Source organism: Budorcas taxicolor, chromosome 4 (assembly GCF_023091745.1).
Source record: "Budorcas taxicolor isolate Tak-1 chromosome 4, Takin1.1, whole genome shotgun sequence".
Lineage (NCBI taxonomy): Eukaryota > Metazoa > Chordata > Mammalia > Artiodactyla > Bovidae > Budorcas > Budorcas taxicolor.
In genome coordinates this window covers 46,073,493-46,092,648 of record NC_068913.1, presented here as the reverse complement: position 1 = coordinate 46,092,648, position 19,156 = coordinate 46,073,493, and the positions used below count along the sequence as shown (strand labels likewise).

Genomic DNA, 19,156 nt, shown 5'->3' with positions numbered 1-19,156 from the left:
TGATGGAGCAAAGGTGTTTTCATTAACGTGGTGTGTGTATAAATACTGTCTTACAAAGTTGTTATTCTTAGCAAAGATAAAGATTAAAATTCCAGACTTACAAAACATAGGCAATGCATATTAAAGAGAGAGATTTGTAAACAATCACTTTTACCGTAAGGTTCACAAGGAGGAAGAGGATACTTACCACTGTATAGAAAAACTAATGAAGGAAATGCCTGGATTCTTCAGCCCCCCGGGAGAGGCTTGCCTCTCCTCTTAATTCCTGAGTATTCAGGAATTAGTAAGGAGCAGAGAATTCCTGACAGATCCAAAACAGCACACAGGAAGCCTCCCTGGGATTCTCCAGGCAAGAACACTGGAGTGGGTTGCCATTTCCTTCTCCAATGCATGAAAGTGAAAAGTGAAAGGGAAGTCACTCAGTCGTGTCCGACTCTTTGCAACCCCATGGACTGCAGCCCACCAGGCTCCTCTGTCCACGTGATTCTCCAGGCAGGAGTACTAGAGTGGGGTGCCATTGCCTTCTCCATAATATATATTAACTTATATATATAATATATATTAACCTAGAAACAGAATCAACTTGCTATAAGAAGGGATCTAGACATCTCTGATGGTTTGTATATGGAATAATTGGTTCTGGAAAGGGACTAGTAGGTGAGAGAGACGTTTATAGGCAGCAGAAGAAAGAAGAGCAGAAACCACAGAGACTACATGAATCTCACACTGAGAATTTCTGCTAAGGGTTCCAACATCTTGAGGGTTTGCACAGATGTTCTGTAGAAGTAATTCAACTCCACTTCTTAGATTACTTCACTTACTCAAGGTCTAGTGTTTGAATTTATAGCTGAACTGAGACTTGCTGCAGAATCAACTAGATTACTCTCCCCAAAGGAATTTTTTTCCAACTGGATTTAATTTACTTTCAATGTTTGAACATTCTAAAAAACATGCCGTGAGGCTAAGCTCTTGTTTTTTATATAAAATTGAGAGAATTATGCAGAAACCCCCTTTAATTTGAAATGTATACTTTTTATGTTTGGAAAGAAAGATGTCATTGTCTAAGTATGCCCTGTTTCCAGAACATGCTCAGGACCAAGGTTTAACATTGCAACTGATTCTCACATAAATGCTTTCAGACATTCCTGACACACGCTATGGGGCTCTGAAGATCTGATATCATTGGGAGCAGGAGTTAGCCTGCCCCTGATGAATTGTAGGGAAAAGGAAAGACAATGAGATGATAGAAAAATCCCAGAGAGGTAGAATTCAGAGTACTAGGTTTTTTTGATACCAGAGGAACTGAAAAGGAGCCCAACATTTCCTGTAGATCAGAATCCTAAGTGTTCAGTGACTGAGGTGATGTTTTTGGAACTTATGGGAGCTGAGCTACTAGGTTTAGATTGAAGTCACGAGGGTAGCACCCCCATGATGGAATTAGTGTCCTTAAAGAATAGAAAGAAACTAGAGCTCCCTTTGGGCTTCTCTGGTTGGTCAGATGATAAAGAATCTGTCTGCAATGCAGGAGACCCAGGTTTAACCCCTGGGTTGGGAAAATCCCCTGGAAAAGGAAATGGCAACCCACTCCCAGTATTCCATCATGCACAGTTACAGCAAGAAGATAGCCATTTACAAGTCAGGAAGAGGACCCTTACCAGACACTGAACCTTTGGGCAACTTGATCTTGGACTTCTCAGCCTGTAGAACTCTGAGAAATAAATGTATGCTAGTTAAACCAACTAGTCTGTAGTATTTTGTTATAACAGCCCAAACTGACCAATATACTATTCTTCCTTGGGATGCAGCTGATCGAAATAATCAGTAGTTACTTTGGCTCTATGTCCAGATTACTGACTCAGCAATGGAGATGCTATCGGCAAAATGCCATTACCTGCACGTTTTGGATGTTTCTGGTTGTATCCTGCTTACCGACCAAATGCTTGAGAACCTTGCAATGGGCTGCCAACAACTCCGGATCCTAAAGATGCAGTACTGCAGACTTATTTCCAAGTAAGTATGTACCTGAATATGGAAAGTTTTGTGAACTACTTCCTGAGAAAACAGATTATGTCACCACAGCATTCATAATAAAATACATAGTGGCTTTCAGAGTTAGGAAGTTTTTCTTTTTCACCTAACTGAAGCCAATATATTGAGCTGACCTCTAAAATGGTCTTTGTGGTTTTATATTCCTTTTCCAGTAGTCCTTCTAGTCTTAGTGCTTCCCTTTCCTTGACTGTGCAGATGCCCAAAGCCCTAACTCTGCTCCTCAAGGAATAATCACTAGCTCTTCCTCTACTTCCTTCTCAAAATAATACCATTCAGTTAATCTCCCATGTGGGTTAAGAAAATCATCAGACATAGTAATAGTGGTGTTAGTCAGTGAGTTGTGTCTGACTCTGTGATCCCACATACTGTAGCCTGCCAGGCTCCTCTATCCATGGGAATTCTCCAGGCAAGAATACTACTGGAGTGGGTTGCCATTCCCTTCTCTAGAGGATCTTCCCAACCCAGGGATTGAAGCCGGGTCTCCTGCATTGCAGACAGATTCTTTACCGTTTGAGCTAGCTCACAATTAGGTACAAATTACTAACAGTTATCCTACGAGTCCCATCTCCCCCAAAGCTAATTATTTTATATTTGTTATTTTACTAAGATCTAGAGCTCAGAGTAAGGTATTCTGATAACTGCTACAGGCCAAATGCCTATTTCCTCAATTTATAAAATGTTTCCAATGAAATAACAGCTGGGTAAATAAGAATCTATAAAGGTAGAAGGTATTAGGTGTTACCCTATACTTTTTAGATAGAAAGCAGTTTTCTGCTTTGTTGTTAATTTTTTTTTTCTATTGACTGGAAATAAAAACATGGAAGTATTTTAACTGACCTGATGAAGTAACCTGTGGAGTGTTCACATGAGAATTCTTGACCAGTCCCTGAAGGTCAGGTTCTTTTCTGAAAGTTGGAAAAATGAATACTAAGAGTTAATATTATCAAGGTACAAAGTACATAATGTGTTCTAAGCATGTAGATTTCACAGAGGAACTTTCTTAATTAAACAGCCCTTGTAAGAGCTGAACCATGAAATCTGGTCACTTGATAACTGAGGAAGAAAATGACTTCTGATCTAAGGATATGTGTGCTAAAATGAAATGAAAAAAACAAAAGCAAAGCTATTACTTATAGAATAAGCACTCCCATTGGGCCTAGACTTGCCAGGGGAGAAGGCAGACAACTGAAAATGGATCAGAAAAAAGAGGGCAGGTTCTTGAAAACTGTTGAAGCAGAATAGAGACTCAACTTTTCTTGATAGGTTTGGAGATGACTGACATGAATATTATTAACTCAGAGTATTACACCATGAAATAAGGTCCTAGGAGTTTCTGTTGACCTTGTGATATCATAAAACAGCCAAGATGTCACCTTTGGGTAAGATGATAGTCAATGGATAATGTATTACACAAAAGAGTTTAGTTTTTAGTCTTTTGATTATATTTTGCCAATCATTATTTTGGGGAGGTAATATTATTAAACTTCTGAAATGTAGGATGTTAAGTAGAATGAATGGAAGACTTAGCTAGGGTCCCTGTGAAACTAAACATGGTTACCCGCTCCTCGTGCAAGGTCCATAGATTGAAAAAAAATATATATGCAAAGAAAATAAACAAGTAAGATTTTACTACTAGCTGGGGTTGGCCCCCCCCCCAACCAATGCAAAACTCTAGTTAACTAGCTGAATCTATGGAAAATTCCTTTACCCAATCCAGAACAGTTAAAGGCCTATTTTGTTTTCTACCACCAGGCCTGGCTGTCCCTATCAGCCAGGAGCAGACAGAGACTTGGCCCTCATGCTTAAGGGAGCCGGCTTGTCTGCCCATCTTACGGCCAAACCATTTCAGTTTCCCTTGTAGCTCCACTTCTGCTAAGGTCCAATAAGAAAGAGGTCTAGAATTTTTTGATTCTATCCTTGTCTAGCAATGGAGAGGGCTTCCCACAGCATGGTGGCTAGGCTAGTAAGGCTCCAGGAGCATCTGTCTTGACATCCAGCTTCCAGAGAGGATGCTACTTGTCAGTCAAGGAGGTCCCAAGATACTTGGGTTTCAAAATTTTGATTAGAGAAGTGGTAAGGTCTGGCCTCATTTTGCTGTTTGGGCTCAGATCTAAAGACTAGAGCATTTTCTTCTTCACTTAGACCCATGGGATCCTTGGGTGGAGCTGGAAATGCTGTAGAGTATGTGAACTCTTGAAGACACAAGCTCATGATGGTATCAAAAAAAAGTAGTTTTTTGCTCTTGCTCCCTCAACAGTGAGAGCTTTGTTTCGTCTGGGTGAAATGAAACATCTGGAAATTAGGATGGAGGAGATTTTTTTGGGAAGAGGTTTCATGACTTTGAGTCACAAAGCAAAATATTCCCATCTGACTCCATTTGAACATAAAAACGTATGAAATCATATAAAATCTAGTTATACCTCTCAGAAGAAATTGTCCTATATACAAATTCCTCCATACTCAATGGAATCTGAAAATATTTCACCAGCTTTACAAATCAAAGAGGTCTCTTCAGTCCACCCTCTCTGAACCAGGGAAGTAGTAAACTTTTGGTCAATGAGCAAATTATCTATAGCTCTTTTGCAGGAGAGCTTCCAGCATGGGATAGTCTGTCATTCTACAACCTCAGAGCCTGAAGGGATCCCAGGAAATGATTCCAGAAGTCTCATGTGGAGACGTAATAAATGAATGAAAGTCACTCAGGCGTGTCTGACTCTTTTCAACCTCGTGGACTCTCGCCCACAAGGAGTGGGTTGCCATTCCATTCTCTAGGGGATTTCCTGATCCAGGGATTGAACCCAGGTCTCCTGAATTACAGGCAGATTCATTACTGTCTGAGCCACCAAGGAAGCCCATGAGAGACATAATTCTCCTTTAATTCAAGGAGAAATTCTTAATAACTGAGATTATAAATATGACAAGAAAATCTAGCTGTCTACATTTGAAGCAGTTGTATCCAACAAGTCTTTCAACTTATAGACCTCTGTGAGGAAAGCAAGATAGGCAAAGGAAAAAATGAAAAGCATAATGGGAAAGCCAGAGAAAGACCCAAACAATGGTCTCCAACAATCCAGGAGGGTCAGAGCCACAGAGAAGCAGAGAGCCATTAAGTCTATAACTGGCAAAGAGTGAAAGGACCCTTTTGACATTATTGGGGTCTGGAATCCAAATTTTTAAACATTAGAGAGACGAACAGAGAAAATCTAGATGGTTGTCAGAGCTTCGAACAGCAGTACAGAGATTCTTTGAAGACCTTATTTAGCAGTTGTTGGCAGCATAAATTACTACCTAAACACTCTAAGAGATCTGCATTGTTAGAAAATCTTAATAAAACTCAGAGGTCTCTCCAGCTCATGGGAATGTCTTTGTGGAAAGGCCTTCGTAATCTGGACCTACTGAATTTTATTACTGACATGAACAAATAATATTACTTAACTATTATTATTTGCCATGTATTGTGCTAAATCCTATTTTATTATCTAATACAAATACTCTATTACCATAAAAATGAATAAGGAAACTATCGTAAACAGGTTAAATAACACGCCTAAGTCATACAAATAAAAGAGCCATACTTTGTATCTAGGTCTTATCATTGCTATGCTGCTCTTTTGTCTTTAGATTAGTGATTTTCAAGCTTTTCTAAAGCACTAACATTCAAGAGATTTGATCAGTAAGGGCAGATAAGTACTCTGCCTACTTTACTGGCTGATGCATAAATACAAGGCTGATTATAAGCAGTCTTTGATGTAGGCTCCAAATTCTCCTTTCTTTTAGCTTACTCAATTAACTAGAAGGAAATTTGAGGGCAGTTCCTTGATAGCTCAGCTGATAAAGAATCCACCTGCAATAGGGAGACCTGGATTCTATCCCTGGGTTGGGAAGATCCCCTGGAAAAGGGAAAGGCTACCCACTCCAGTATTCTGGCCTGGAGAATTCCATGGACTGTATAGTCTACGGGGTTGCAAAGAGTCGGACACGACTGAGCAACTTTCACTTCACTCAATGTTTATATAGGGATAACCTTTAATCAGAGACATTACTTTGTCAACAAAGGTCCATCTAGGTAAGGCTATAGTTTTTCCAGTAGTCATGTATGGATGTGAGAGTTGGATTATAAAGAAAGCTGAGTGCCAAAGAATTGATGCTTTTGAACTGTGGTGTTGGAGAAGACTTTTCAGAGTCCCTTGGACTGCAAGGAGATTCAATCAGTCCATCCTAAAGGAAATCAGTCCTGGGTGTTCATTGGAAGGACTGATGTTGAGGCTGAAACTCCAATATTTTGGCCACCTGATGAGAAGAGCTGACCTATTTGAAAAGACCCTGATGTTGGGAAAGATTGAAGGCAGGAGGAAAAGGGGACGACAGAGGATGATATGGTTAGATGGCATCACCGACTCAATGGACATGAGTTTGGGTAAACTCCGGGAGTTGGTGATGGACAGGGATGACAGGGATCAGTTGGTGATGGCGTGCTGTGGTGCATGGGGTCACAAAGAGTCAGACACAACTGCGACCAAACTGAACTGAACCTTTAATCCCTTTTAATTTATGAAAAACAAAAGTCACTTACAAACTAAACCCTCTAATGTAATACAACTGTTAGTGGCATATCGTGTTGGAAAATCTTTGTTCTATTCTGATCCAAAGAAACCTCTCTCACTAGGTTAAATGTGTAATGACTAACCATTGCAGTAGACTGCTTCAGTTTTCAAATCATTTCTTACCAGGTCTTGGTATTGCTCAGGCCAAGCCTGAGTAGAAGGTACTCAAAGGGTTCCATATGCACTGGAAGGAACTTAGAACACACAGTGATTCCTAAGTAGACATTTTCAATATTTCCCAGCTCCCATATAGATTAGAGCATCAAGCTTTTAAAAAGAAAGAGGGGGCATTTGAGACAAACAGGCAGACAAACATGTTTCTAGCAGGAGCATTCAGTTTCTACATTTTCAAGTTTTCTGATACTTTTCAAAAGTTCTTATGTGCAAATACACAGCTATACAGAATGTTGTGAAAAGTAACTCTGAAACTCACTGGCAGTGAGTTTGAAATGGACCATGCTGGTCCATTCTCTTGGTTAGGTCCTGTGTCTTAGGAGTCTGTCAATGCAAGGATGACGAAAGTCCTAGTAAGGTGGTGAGGGCAGCTAGTTTATGGCCTCAAGATTTCCTAAAGGGTGGAGAGGAAGCAGACTGGGAAATAGTCTACACTAGTATTCAAACTCTAAAACTAATGCCAAATTTGCGCTAAACAGATTCAGACTTTTCAGTTTTCCCCAGGACCATGCTTGCTGGTAAAATATGTAGGACTAAGTTAGCCCTAGAGACATTCTAGACTTGAGGAAGCCTTAACCTCCTGGCATTTGTGATTGGGGGAAGAGGGGTCTCAGACCTGATCCTTTGTTCCTCTCTTGTCTGGATCACCTTCAATGGCCAGGAGACCCTCTGATGTTTAGTTTCAGTGAAGCTGACTGTGGGTAAAAGGAGAGCAGTGCTTATCACTAAGAGCTAAAGTAGAGGCAGTATGGAACTGCAGATCTAAGAAACGCTTGCACCACTGTGTACTTCATCCATGGCCAGGGCTCAATATGCAGCTTTTTATTTTTTAATATGCAGTTCATTTTTATTCTGTCACATGATTTGCACTTAATGAGTAGTTTTCCTATTTATTCCCTATTTTTCTTGTCTATATTGAGTCAAAATCCCCAACCTTTTTTCTTGTTATTTTTTCAAACTCCCATTACTTGCTAACTTTTTATATCACATTACCTACCATCTATCTTACTGGGTCTTATAAGTCATTTGAGGAACTCTATTACCTATTATTCATGTATCCCCAAACTTAATATTGAGAAGGGAATGGCAAGCCACTCCAGTATTCTTTCCTGCAAAATTCCACAGACAGAGGAGCCTGGCAGGCTCTAGTCCACAGAGTTGCAAAGAGTAAGACATGACTTAGCGACTGAACAAACTTAGCATTAAGAGTACTTATCCTCTTACCAGTTAACTAGAATTCTCAAAAACTCTTACTCTTCTGAGGCCAAAGGTTATACATAATTTGCTCAACTATTTACAAATCTTTTACTCCCAAACATGTCCTTTTCCTGTAGGTCAAGGCCTTGTTGCCTAAACTCAGTAGTGTTGTTATCATCAGTGGCATTAAATCATTATCAATAACTGTGAAATAGAGTATGTGTGTCCAGTGCTCTGCTGTTAGGATGTTGGGAACAGCAACTTAAATCAAATCAAATTAGACCAAAAACCAGCAGAAGATAAGACAGCTAAAGGGCTTTTGACTAAAGTCTCTTGATTTCACTATTACTGCTGTATTTCAGGAGATACAAAGAAATGTAATATGCCCTTAAATACCTTCTTAAAGGAAAGAAAAATAACAAAGTCTAAAATTATAAACAGTTAATACCATGAAACTATGTACTGGAAAGAAACTAATTCGATGGTCAACTTCCTATGAAAATTTAGAGGAGGAAACAGTTGGGTTGGAGTCTTAAAAGACAGGCAAAGTTTAGACAGGCAGAGACAGGCTGAAGGGTAAGTAACAACAGATCTCTGATGCCCAGGATAGTGCTTTAACCTTTTAACCATGCTTCTGAGTCCTCCAGCATTTGGTATTATTATATTGTGGCAGGTTTTTGAGGTAAAAAAAAAAAAAAATCTCACAGGAAACACTTTAAAAAAATGGCAATCTTGTCAACTACATAGAATTGAAAAGGGAGAAAAAATCTTCAGAAGAAAACAGAGAAAGCTAAAGATATCTGTTATTTTTGCATGATACTATTCTACTTAGAAGACATACAAAGATTATATAAGAAATTTAAAACATAGAATTACACTTCTTAAAAAAGATTGAAAAATTAGCAGAATGCAAAACTTTATATTGTTATTAGACTATAAACTTATTTTCAAATGTGAGAATAAATATTTCTCTAAAGAGAAGACATCTGTTTGCTAAGTTTTAACGCACAGGGATTCGTGGCTCAGAACTAGAAATTAGTATAACAACTGCTTTTCCTTAAAATTGTTCTTTAAACTTTTGTAAGTTTTATGAGTGCAAGTATAGTAGCCAAAAAGCAATGTGGTAAAAACAGAACTGGCGATGCTTTGGCTGTCTCTCTGTTGAGTTTGCTTACATTTATTTTAAACTACCTAAGATTTGACTGAAGTGAAATGGTATTTTAAACAGCTGATGTATCTTAGCTTTTTTGTAAATTTCATAGCCATACCAGAACTCATATGGCCATTGAACACAAACTTAAGTATATGACATCAGCCTCCGTATCAATGACTCAGTTTCCAAACTTATGCAATTAATAACTGAGTGTAATATGCAGTAATAACAAGCAAAGAATCCCCCACATGGGCAAACGTTGTTACTTATCTCTGTTCCTACAGAAGCTGCCAGTTACTTATTTCCTTTCTAGTGCCGATCTCACCATTCAAACCAGCTTCCCAGGAAAATCCTTCTTTCCTGGAAATGACATTATTTTCAAGTTAGATATACTATTTTTTCTGATGTTGAAATATTGTGCTTTATAGGATATATATATTTGATCATTCAGAGGATCAAAATTTATCTTTTATATATATATTTGGTCTTCCTCCATGGTTTTTGGCTCACAGCTCCCAAAATCTTTGGAATTTCCTGAGTGATAAGAGCAATGGAAGAATCTTTTATCATAGTATTTGGTCTCTTATCTTCAGTTTCTGAAACTGATTCAGAGCCACAAGGTGCAATATGGGTGTCTTGTTATTCATAACAAGTTCCTTTCTACTACAACTGAGTTTATGTTAAGGAGGTGACTTCTGGAAAGCACCTAAGGATGAGGGCTGGTTGCCAAGGGAACCAACCATTAATAGAGGAGTGAAACATTTTCAGGATGATTTCAAAAATCACCCTCTGATTTCTGGGGAGAAGTGAGGGCCTGGAGGTTGACTCAGTCACCAATGGCCAATGATTTAATCAATCGTGCCTACATAATGAAGCCTCCATAAAAACCCAAAACGGCTGAAGATCTTCCAGGTTGCTGAATGCATAGATTTGGGGCGAGTGGTATGCCTGTAGAAAGCAATGAAGATCGGCATTCTTTCCCCATATCTTGCCCCATGCAGCTCTGATACCTGGTTGTTCTTCAGTAATATCCTTTAATGAACCAGTGATTCAGTAAGTAAATGTCTCTGTTTTCTGTCAGCAGCTCTAGGTGGTAGATCAGAAGCCCAGGTAACAACACATCTGGAAGGTTTTCCGTGGGTCTGAGCCCTTAACTTGCAGAATCTAATGCTATACCTGGATATTTAGTGTTAGAATTGGGCTGAATTATAGGATGGCCAGCTGGTATCTTAGAACTGTTAAGTGGTGTGGGGAACACCACCACCCCATGTTGGAACTGGGGTTCCAAATAACTTTCTGATGATTTCTTTGCTTCCTTCTAAGAAACACATATTTTTAATCATTTTGGTCATGGACACCTTTGAGACATTAATGAAAGTCACAAACCCTCTCCTCAAAAAAAAAAAAAGCATAGTAGATACAAAACTGCATGAATTTTCAAGGAATCCCTGAGTCCTCCCTGAAGTTCATCCGCATATCTAACAGGGATCTGTGAACTCTAGGTTAGGAGCTCCTGCTCTGGTGCACAGCTAACTTTCACGGGTTGCCTACTTAGGATACTTCCATCAAAGAAACTCAAATAACAAGCAGAGAGCTCACTTAGGAGTGCTAGCTACAGAATGCCCTCAGTGTTTCCACACCTTGGCCATGCTATTTCCTTACCCATTTCAGTATCTGTTAATCTTTGAACTGACTGAACCAGAGAACTACTGAGCTACTGAAGCTTTGGGATCCTGATTATTAGCACAATATACCCACACCCTCCCCCTCAGGAAGGCAAAAGAGATGTGAATTTGAGTTGTGACAGTGAGTTCTTTAACTCCAAATGTGGTCTAATTTGAAAATTCTGCACTAGCAATTACTTTTTCAACTAGCTAATGCTCATCACTGTTATTACAGGGAGGCAGCTTTAAGAATGTCATCTTTAGTTCAGCACCAGGAATATAGCGCTTCTAACCCTCCACTTTGGTTTGGCTATGATTCTGAAGGCAAGTCTCTTACAGAGCAACAAAATACATCACTTAAAGATTCAGAATTGACCACAAAAGAGTCAACATACAGTAATGAAGAGGAAGCAGTATGACCTTCAACCTCAAGCAAGAACCAAAAATCTAGAATCTGGCAACTTCATTTAATGCAAGTATTTTTTACTAGCTGGACCTGATCAATGTAAACAAGCTGGAAATCATATCCAGATTTTTATTCCAGCTATGGGTTTGTAAATACATCTATGAGTTCTTCTAACAATCACGATTAAAAAAAGCCAAATCAAGTATTGCTACTATGTAACTTTTCTACGTAAATTTACCTTAATCAAATTGTTTTGATGAGATCATCAAATCTAGGTTACAGTTGTATACAAAACAATCCTGACAGATGTGATGTTTTCGACAAGAAATTTACAAGCGTCTCCTTAGAAAAGAAAGCAGAAGGCTATATAAAATAGTAAGGGTTTTGAGTGAGAGCAACGACATTAAGGATCTGTAAGGCTTTATTATAAATGATATAGATATACATTTTAAAAACAAACAAAGCTTTCTAATAATTTCTAGACACTTAACTAGAGAGATCTAAATGCCAATTAACCTAGGACTCATTTCAACATTTGACTTAACAGTCAGAGGCAAATTAAAAAGAAACAGTCCCTTTTAGTCAAATTTGCACTGTCCCTACAATGTCTCAGAAAGATCTTTTTTTATTGAAGTATAGCTGATTTACAATGCTGTGTTAGTTCAGGTGTATAGTACAGTGATTCGGTTATATACATGCATGCACATACATATATATTCTTTTTGGATTATTTTCTTTTTTTTTAATAATCTTAAAATTTTATTTAAGATTTTATTTTTTATTTATTTATTTTTTTTTATTTTTACTTTATTTTACTTTACAATACTGTATTGATTTTGACATACATTGACATGAATCCACCACAGGTGTACATGCGATCCCAAACATGGACCCCCCTTCCACCTCCCTCCCCACAACATCCCTCTGGGTCATCCCCGTGCACCAGCCCCAAGCATGCCGTATCCTGCATCGGACATAGACTGGTGATTCGATTCTTACATGATAGTATACATTTCAATGCCATTCTCCCAAATCATCCCACCCTCTCCCTCTCCCTCTGAGTCCAAAAGTCCGCTATACACATCTGTGTCTTTTTTACTGTCTTGCATACAGGGTCATCATTTTCTAAGTTATTACAAACCCTTGAGTATAGTTCCCTGTGCTTTTCAGAAGATCCTTGTTTGTTATCTATTTTATATATAGCAGTGAGTACATGTTAATCCCAAACTTCTAATTTATCCTTCCTCCCAACACCCTATCCCTTTGGTAACCATAAATTTGCTTTCTGTCTGTGCGGTTATTTTTATTTTGTAAATAGGTTTGTTTGTATCTTTTTCTTAGATTCCATATATAAGTGGTATATGATATTTGTCTTTGGCTTACTTCACTTAGTGTAATAATTTCTAGGTCCATCCTTGTTGCTCCAAGTGATTTCATTCTTTTTTTGACTGAGTAATATTCTGGTGTGTGTGTGTGTATATATATATATATACATTTCACATTTTCTTTATCCATTCATCTGTCAATGCACACTTAAGTTGCTTTCATGTGTCCTGACTATTGTAAATAGTGCTGCAATGAACACTGGGGTGCAAGTATCTTTTCAAATTATAGTTTTTGAGTGGGAGTGCTAGATCATATGACAGAAATTGAAGAGCAATATTGCGCAGGAACCTGGAATGTTAGGTCCATGAATCAAGGCAAATTGGAAGTGGTCAAACAGGAGATGGCAAGTGTAAACATTGACATTTTAGGAATTGGTGAATTAAAATGGACTGGAATGGGTGAATTTAACTCAGATGACCATTATATCTACTACTGTGGGCAAGAAGAAATGGAGTAGCCATCATAGTCAACAAAAGACTCCAAAATGCAGTACTTAGATGCAATCTCTAAAACGACAGAATTATGTTTGTTTCCAAGGCAAACCATTCAATATCACAGTAATCCAAGTCTATGCCCTTACCAGTAATGCTGAAGAAGCTGAAGTTGAATGGTTCTATGAAGACCTACAAGACCTTATAGAACTAACACCCCAAAAAGATGTCCTCTTCATTACAGCGGACTGGAATGCAAAAGTAGGAAGTCAAGAGATACCTGGAGTAACAGGCAAATTTGGCCTTGGAGTACGGAATGAAGGAGGGCAAAGGCTAATAGAGTTTTGCCAAGAGAATGCACTGGTCATATCAAACACCCTCTTCCAACAACACAAGAGACGACTCTATACATGGACATCACCAGAATGGTCAATACCGAAATCAGATTGATTATATACTTTGCAGCCAAAGATGGAGAAGCTCTATACAGTCAGCAAAAACAAGACTGGAAGCTGACTGTGGCTCAGATCATGAACTCCTTATTGCCAAATTCAGACTTAAATTGAAGAAAGTAGAAAACCACTAGACCATTCAGGTATGACCTAAATCAAATCCCTTATGATTATACAGTGGAAGTGACAAATAGATTCAAGGGATTAGATCTGATAGATGCCTGAAGAACTATGGATGGAAGTTTCGTGACATTGTACAGGAGGAAGTGATCAAGACCATCCCCAAGAAAAAGAAAGGCAAAACAGTTGTCTGAGGAGGCCTTACAAATAGCTGAGAAAAGAAGAGAAGCTAAAGACAAAGAAGAAAAGGAAAGATATATCCATTTGAATGCAGAGTTCCAAAAGACTAGCAAGGAGAGATAAGAAAGCCTTCATTTGGGATCAATGCAAAGAAATAGAGGAAAACAACAGAATGGGAAAGACTAGAGATCTCTTCAAGAAAATTAGAGATACTAAGGGAACATTTCATGCAAAGGTGGGCTCAATAAAGGACAGAAATGGCATGGACCTAACAGAAGCAGAAAATATTAAGAGGTGGCAAGAATACAAAGAAGAACTATACAAAAAAGATCTTCATGACCCAAATAACCACTATGGTGTGATCACTCACCTAGGGCCAGACATCCTGGAAAGTGAAGTCAAGTGGGCCTTAGGAAGCATCACTACAAACAAAGCTAGTGGAGGTGATGGAATTCCAGTTGAGTTATTTTAAATCCTAAAAGATGATGCCCTGAAACTGCACTCAGTATGCTACCAAATTTGGAAAACTCAGCAGTGGCCACAGGACTGGAAATGTCAGTTTTCATTCCAATCCCAAAGAAAGGCAATGTCAAAGTATGTTCAAACTACTGCACAACTGCACTCATCTCACAAGCTAGCAAAGTAATGATCAAAATTCCCCAAGCCAGACTTCAACAGTATATGAACTGTGAAATTCCAGATGTTCAAGCTGGATTTAGCAAAGGCAGAGGAAACAGAGATCAGATTGCCAACATCCGTTGGATCATCGAGAAAGCAAGAGAGTTCCAGAAGAACATCTACTTTTGCTTTATTGACTACACCAAAGCCTTTGATTGTGTAGATCACAACAAACTGGAAAATGCTTAAAGAGATGGGAATACCAGACCACCTGACCTCCCTCCTGAGAAATCTGTATGTAGGTCAAGAAGCAACAGTTAGAACTGGACATGGAACAACAGACTGGTTCCAAATCAGGAAAGGAGTACATCAAGGCTGTATACCGTCACCCTGCTTATTGAACTTCTATGCAGAGTACATCATGTGAAATGCTGGGCTGGATGAAGCACAAGCTGGAATCAAGAGTGCGGGAGAAATATCAATAATCTCAGATATGCAGATGACACCACCCTTATGGCAGAAAGTGAAGAAGAACTAAAGAGCCTTTTGATGAAAGTGAAAGAGGAGAGTGAAAAAGTTGGCTTAAAACAACATTCAGAAAGCTAAGATCATGGTATCTGGTTGCATCATCATTTCATGGCAAATAGATATGGCAGCAGTGGAAAACAGTGAGACTTTACTTTTTGGGCTCCAAAACCACTGCAGATGGTGACTATAGCCATGAAATTAAAAGATGCCTGCTCCTTGGAAGAAAAGCTATGACCAACCTAGACAGCATATTAAAAAGCAGAGACATTACTTTACCAACAAAGGCCATCTAGTCAAAGCTATGGTTTTTCCAATAGTCATGTATGGATTTGAGATTGGACTATAAAGAAAGCTGAGCACCAAAGAATTGATGGTTTTGAACTGTGGTGTTGGAGAAGACTCTTGAGAGTCCCTTAGATAGCAAGGAGATCCAACAAGTCAATCGTAAAGGAAATCAGTCCTGAATATTCATTGGAAGGACTGAAGCTGAACCTGAAACTCCAATACTTGGGCCAGATGATGTGAAGAACTGCCTCATTGGAAAAGACCCTGATGCTGAGAAAGATTTAAGGTGGGAGGAGAAGGGGACAAGTGAGGGTGAGATGGTTGGATGGCATTACCGATGTGATGAACATGAGTTTGAGTAGGCTCCAGGAGTTGGTGATGGACAGGGAAGCCTGGTGTGCTGCAGTCCATGGGGTCGCAAAGAGTTGGACATGACTGAGCAACTGACCTGAACTGAACTGAACTAAAATTAGCTAAATGCTTTCAGTAATCCTCCCATTTTTTAGGTTGGTTTTGAAAGTTTTTGAAATAAGTAGTATCACTTAGCTGTGAAATGGTTCCTGGAAGTGGATTGCTGCGGAATCAACTGAATAGGAAATTTTAACACCTAACCCGAGACATAAGATGACTGTTCCAGAGGGTGATTTTTAATTAAATTTGGAGATTCTGGCAGCTGCATAGAAATTGGCTTCTGACCCCTAAGTATTTCGAGCGCGTAACTGGAAAGTTATGCAAGATGCAACTGCTTTCTAAAGGAATAATGCCTGCCTGGGTAAAACAACAGTAAGGAGAAACACACCTACTATGTTTCTCTAGAAACCAGGCAAGGTATTTAACTGTCAAAGCTTGCTCCAAAATTCTTTGATTAAGGTCCTGTCTTAAACAAAAACAAGAGATACATTTGTTCTTTATGGGGAGACAAATTTTATAGTAGCAGAAATGAAAGAAAAAGGGTAGGTGTTAGACAAGGTTGGCTATAAAGGGGACTAAGAAGTGGAGTGAACAAGTGGTGAAATTGTTAAGTTCTGGGTGCAAATTACTCAAGGTATCCATAATATTATTGATACTTAGGTCTTCAGATCTTAAGCATTTGAAATATATAGGTCCGTGTTCGAGACAGTAAAATACGTGACTTTACCCTTCAGTTTGGACTTGAATCTGTCATCCAAATATGTACCATTCCTTTAATAATTGTAAATACAGTTGACTGCTGTTTATGCTCAGCTTTCTGGCTATTGTTGACCAAGTTCATAAACTTTATTTTAGTCATGAAAATGTTTATATAATTACAGGTGGAAAAGATGATAAAAATTGCCTTATTGCCTCCCAGTGCCCTCTACTTAATAATTTAATACACACACACCACAACCACATCAAACATACTAACATGAGTGTTGTCCAAACCCATACAAATTATAATTTTATGAAGTACGAACTAAAAAGAGACTGTGAGACACCTGACAAAGCTGACTTTTTGCTTCAGAAATAAAAAGTTAAAAACAGAACTCCAAACAAATTAAATATTAACAAAAAGGCTATTACAGGTCATATTTGGAGAGGTTTATTAGAAAATCAGAATTTAAGAGCAAAGAAATACAATCCAATAGATAACATCTATTCAGTATTGTATAATTTAAATCTTCCAGGGGTAAACAATGTTTGACAGAAAGAAAATTCATAAAATAACTTAGATAGTATGTCACCATAAAAGTGAAAATCTATCTTCATATAACAGGCTATAAAGTAGCTGAATGCTACCCCCCCACCAGAATGCATTGTGCCTTAAATTACGTTAAAAAAAAAAAATTAGTAGCAACTGCATCACATTTGTGATGTACTTTATTTGTGTATGTATTTGTGATGTTGCCACAGCTTATATTGTTGTCACAAGTGCCAAGTAGAAAACATTTTATACAAAAGCCCTGGTACAAAGAATTTTAAAATAACTGCCCTTTATTACCTACTATTTTTGTATAATTTCTTAAGTGGAAACTGTTAATATGATGAAATATCATTTTATGATTACATTAGATGACAAAACAAAGATTATCCTGAGTAGGCCTTACCTAATCCTCTGAGCTCTTTAAAAGCAGTTATCTCAAGCTGGTTGCAGAAAAAACAAACTCAGATATTCAAAATATGAGATGGACTAATTGCATTATTGCTGGCTTAAAAATGGAGAGGGCCACATGAGAAGGGATGCAGGTGGTCTCTAGCAGCTTAGAGTGATTGCCAACTGACAGAATGGAAACATAGATCTCAGTCACACAGTCATGATGAATTGGAGTTTGCCAATAATATGAATGAGCTTGAAAGCAGACTATTTCTCAGATCATCCAGATGAGAATTCAGTCTGGCCAACACCTTAAGTCCAGCCTTGCAATACCGTGAGCAGAGACTCTAACCACACTGAGCTCCTGATCTACAGAACAGTGAGCTGATGAACAGGGTTTTTTTTTAGCTTAATAATTCATATTAAAAAAAATTTTAATGAGGTATGGTTGGTATACAATATTATGTAAGTTTAAAGTATTCAACATAGTGACTGACAATTTTTAAAGGTTATATTCCATTTTAGTTATTATAAAATATTGGCTATATCCCATGTTATACTATATATCCTTGCAGCTTATTTTATATATAGCAGTTTGAACCTCTTAATACCCTACCCATATCCTGTTCCTCCCCACTTTCCTCTCCATACTGGTAACCACTCGCATGTTCTCTGTATCTGTGAGTATGTTTCTTTTTTAAAAATTACATTCAGTAACTGTATTTTTCAGATCCCACATATAAGTGATATTATATAGTATGCATATTTCTCTGGCTACTTTCACTTAGCATAGTACCCTCCAGGTCCATCCATGTTGCGGAAATTTTCATTCTTTTTCATGGCTGAGTAGTAGTCCATTGTATTTAAATATTTGTTTATTTATCTGACTGTGATATGAGAGTTGGACTGTGAAGAAGGCTGAGCGCCAAAGAATTGATGCTTTTGAACTGTGGTGTTGGAGAAGACTCGAGAGTCCCTTGGACTGCAAGGAGATCCAACCAGTCCATTCTAAAGGAGATCAACCCTGGGTGTTCTTTGGAAGGAATGATGCTAAAGCTGAAGCTCCAGTACTTTGGCCACTTCATGCGAAGAGTTGACTCATTGGAAAAGACTCTGATGCTGGGAGGGATTGGGGGCAGGAAGAGAAGGGGACGACTGAGGATGAGATGGCTGGATGGCATCACGGACTCGATGGACGCTGAGTCTGAGTGAACTCCGGGAGATGGTGATGGACAGGGAGGCCTGGCGTGCTGCGATTCATGGGGTCGCAGAGTCGGACATGACTGAGCCACTGAACTGAACTGAACTGGCTCTTAGTTGTGGCATCTGGGATCTTCAATCTTCATTGCAGCATGCAAACTCTTAGTTGTAGCATATGGGATCTGGCTCCCTGGAGTGTGGAGTCTTAGCCACTAGATCAATAGGTAAGTCCCTTATTGTATTTATATATACCACATCTTTTTTATTCATTCACCTGTTAGTGGACACTTACATAGGACACAACACCACTTAGGTTGCTTCCATATCTTAGCAATTGTAAATGCTATTAATATTGGGGTACAAGTATCTTTTCAAATTACTGGTTTTTTTCAGATAAATAACCAGGAGTAGAATTGCTGGGTATTATGTTAGTCCTAGGTTTTTTTTTTTTTGCAAAACCTCCATACTGTTCTCCATAGTAGCTGCACCAATTTACATTCCCATTAAGTATAAGAAGGTTCCCCTTCCTCCACATCCTTACCAATATTTTTTATTTGTGGTATTTTATGATGAGAGCTATTTTGACAAATGTGACATCTCATTATGCTTTTAATTTGAATTTCTCTGATTATTATGATGTTGAGCATCTTTTCAAG

At 38.5% G+C, this 19,156-nt stretch overlaps 1 protein-coding gene across 1 annotated transcript in view; it reads left to right on the top strand.

The window, feature by feature from the left end:
- The window catches only part of FBXL13 (F-box and leucine rich repeat protein 13), a 211,693-nt gene extending 200,433 nt beyond the window's left edge, over positions 1 to 11,260 (top strand). The window contains exons 20-21 of the mRNA XM_052638386.1: positions 1,847 to 2,010; positions 11,077 to 11,260. Coding sequence (XP_052494346.1) covers positions 1,847 to 2,010; positions 11,077 to 11,260 — 348 coding nt within the window. The remainder of the gene's footprint in view (positions 1 to 1,846; positions 2,011 to 11,076) is intronic.
- The last annotated feature ends 7,896 nt before the right edge of the window (positions 11,261 to 19,156 follow it).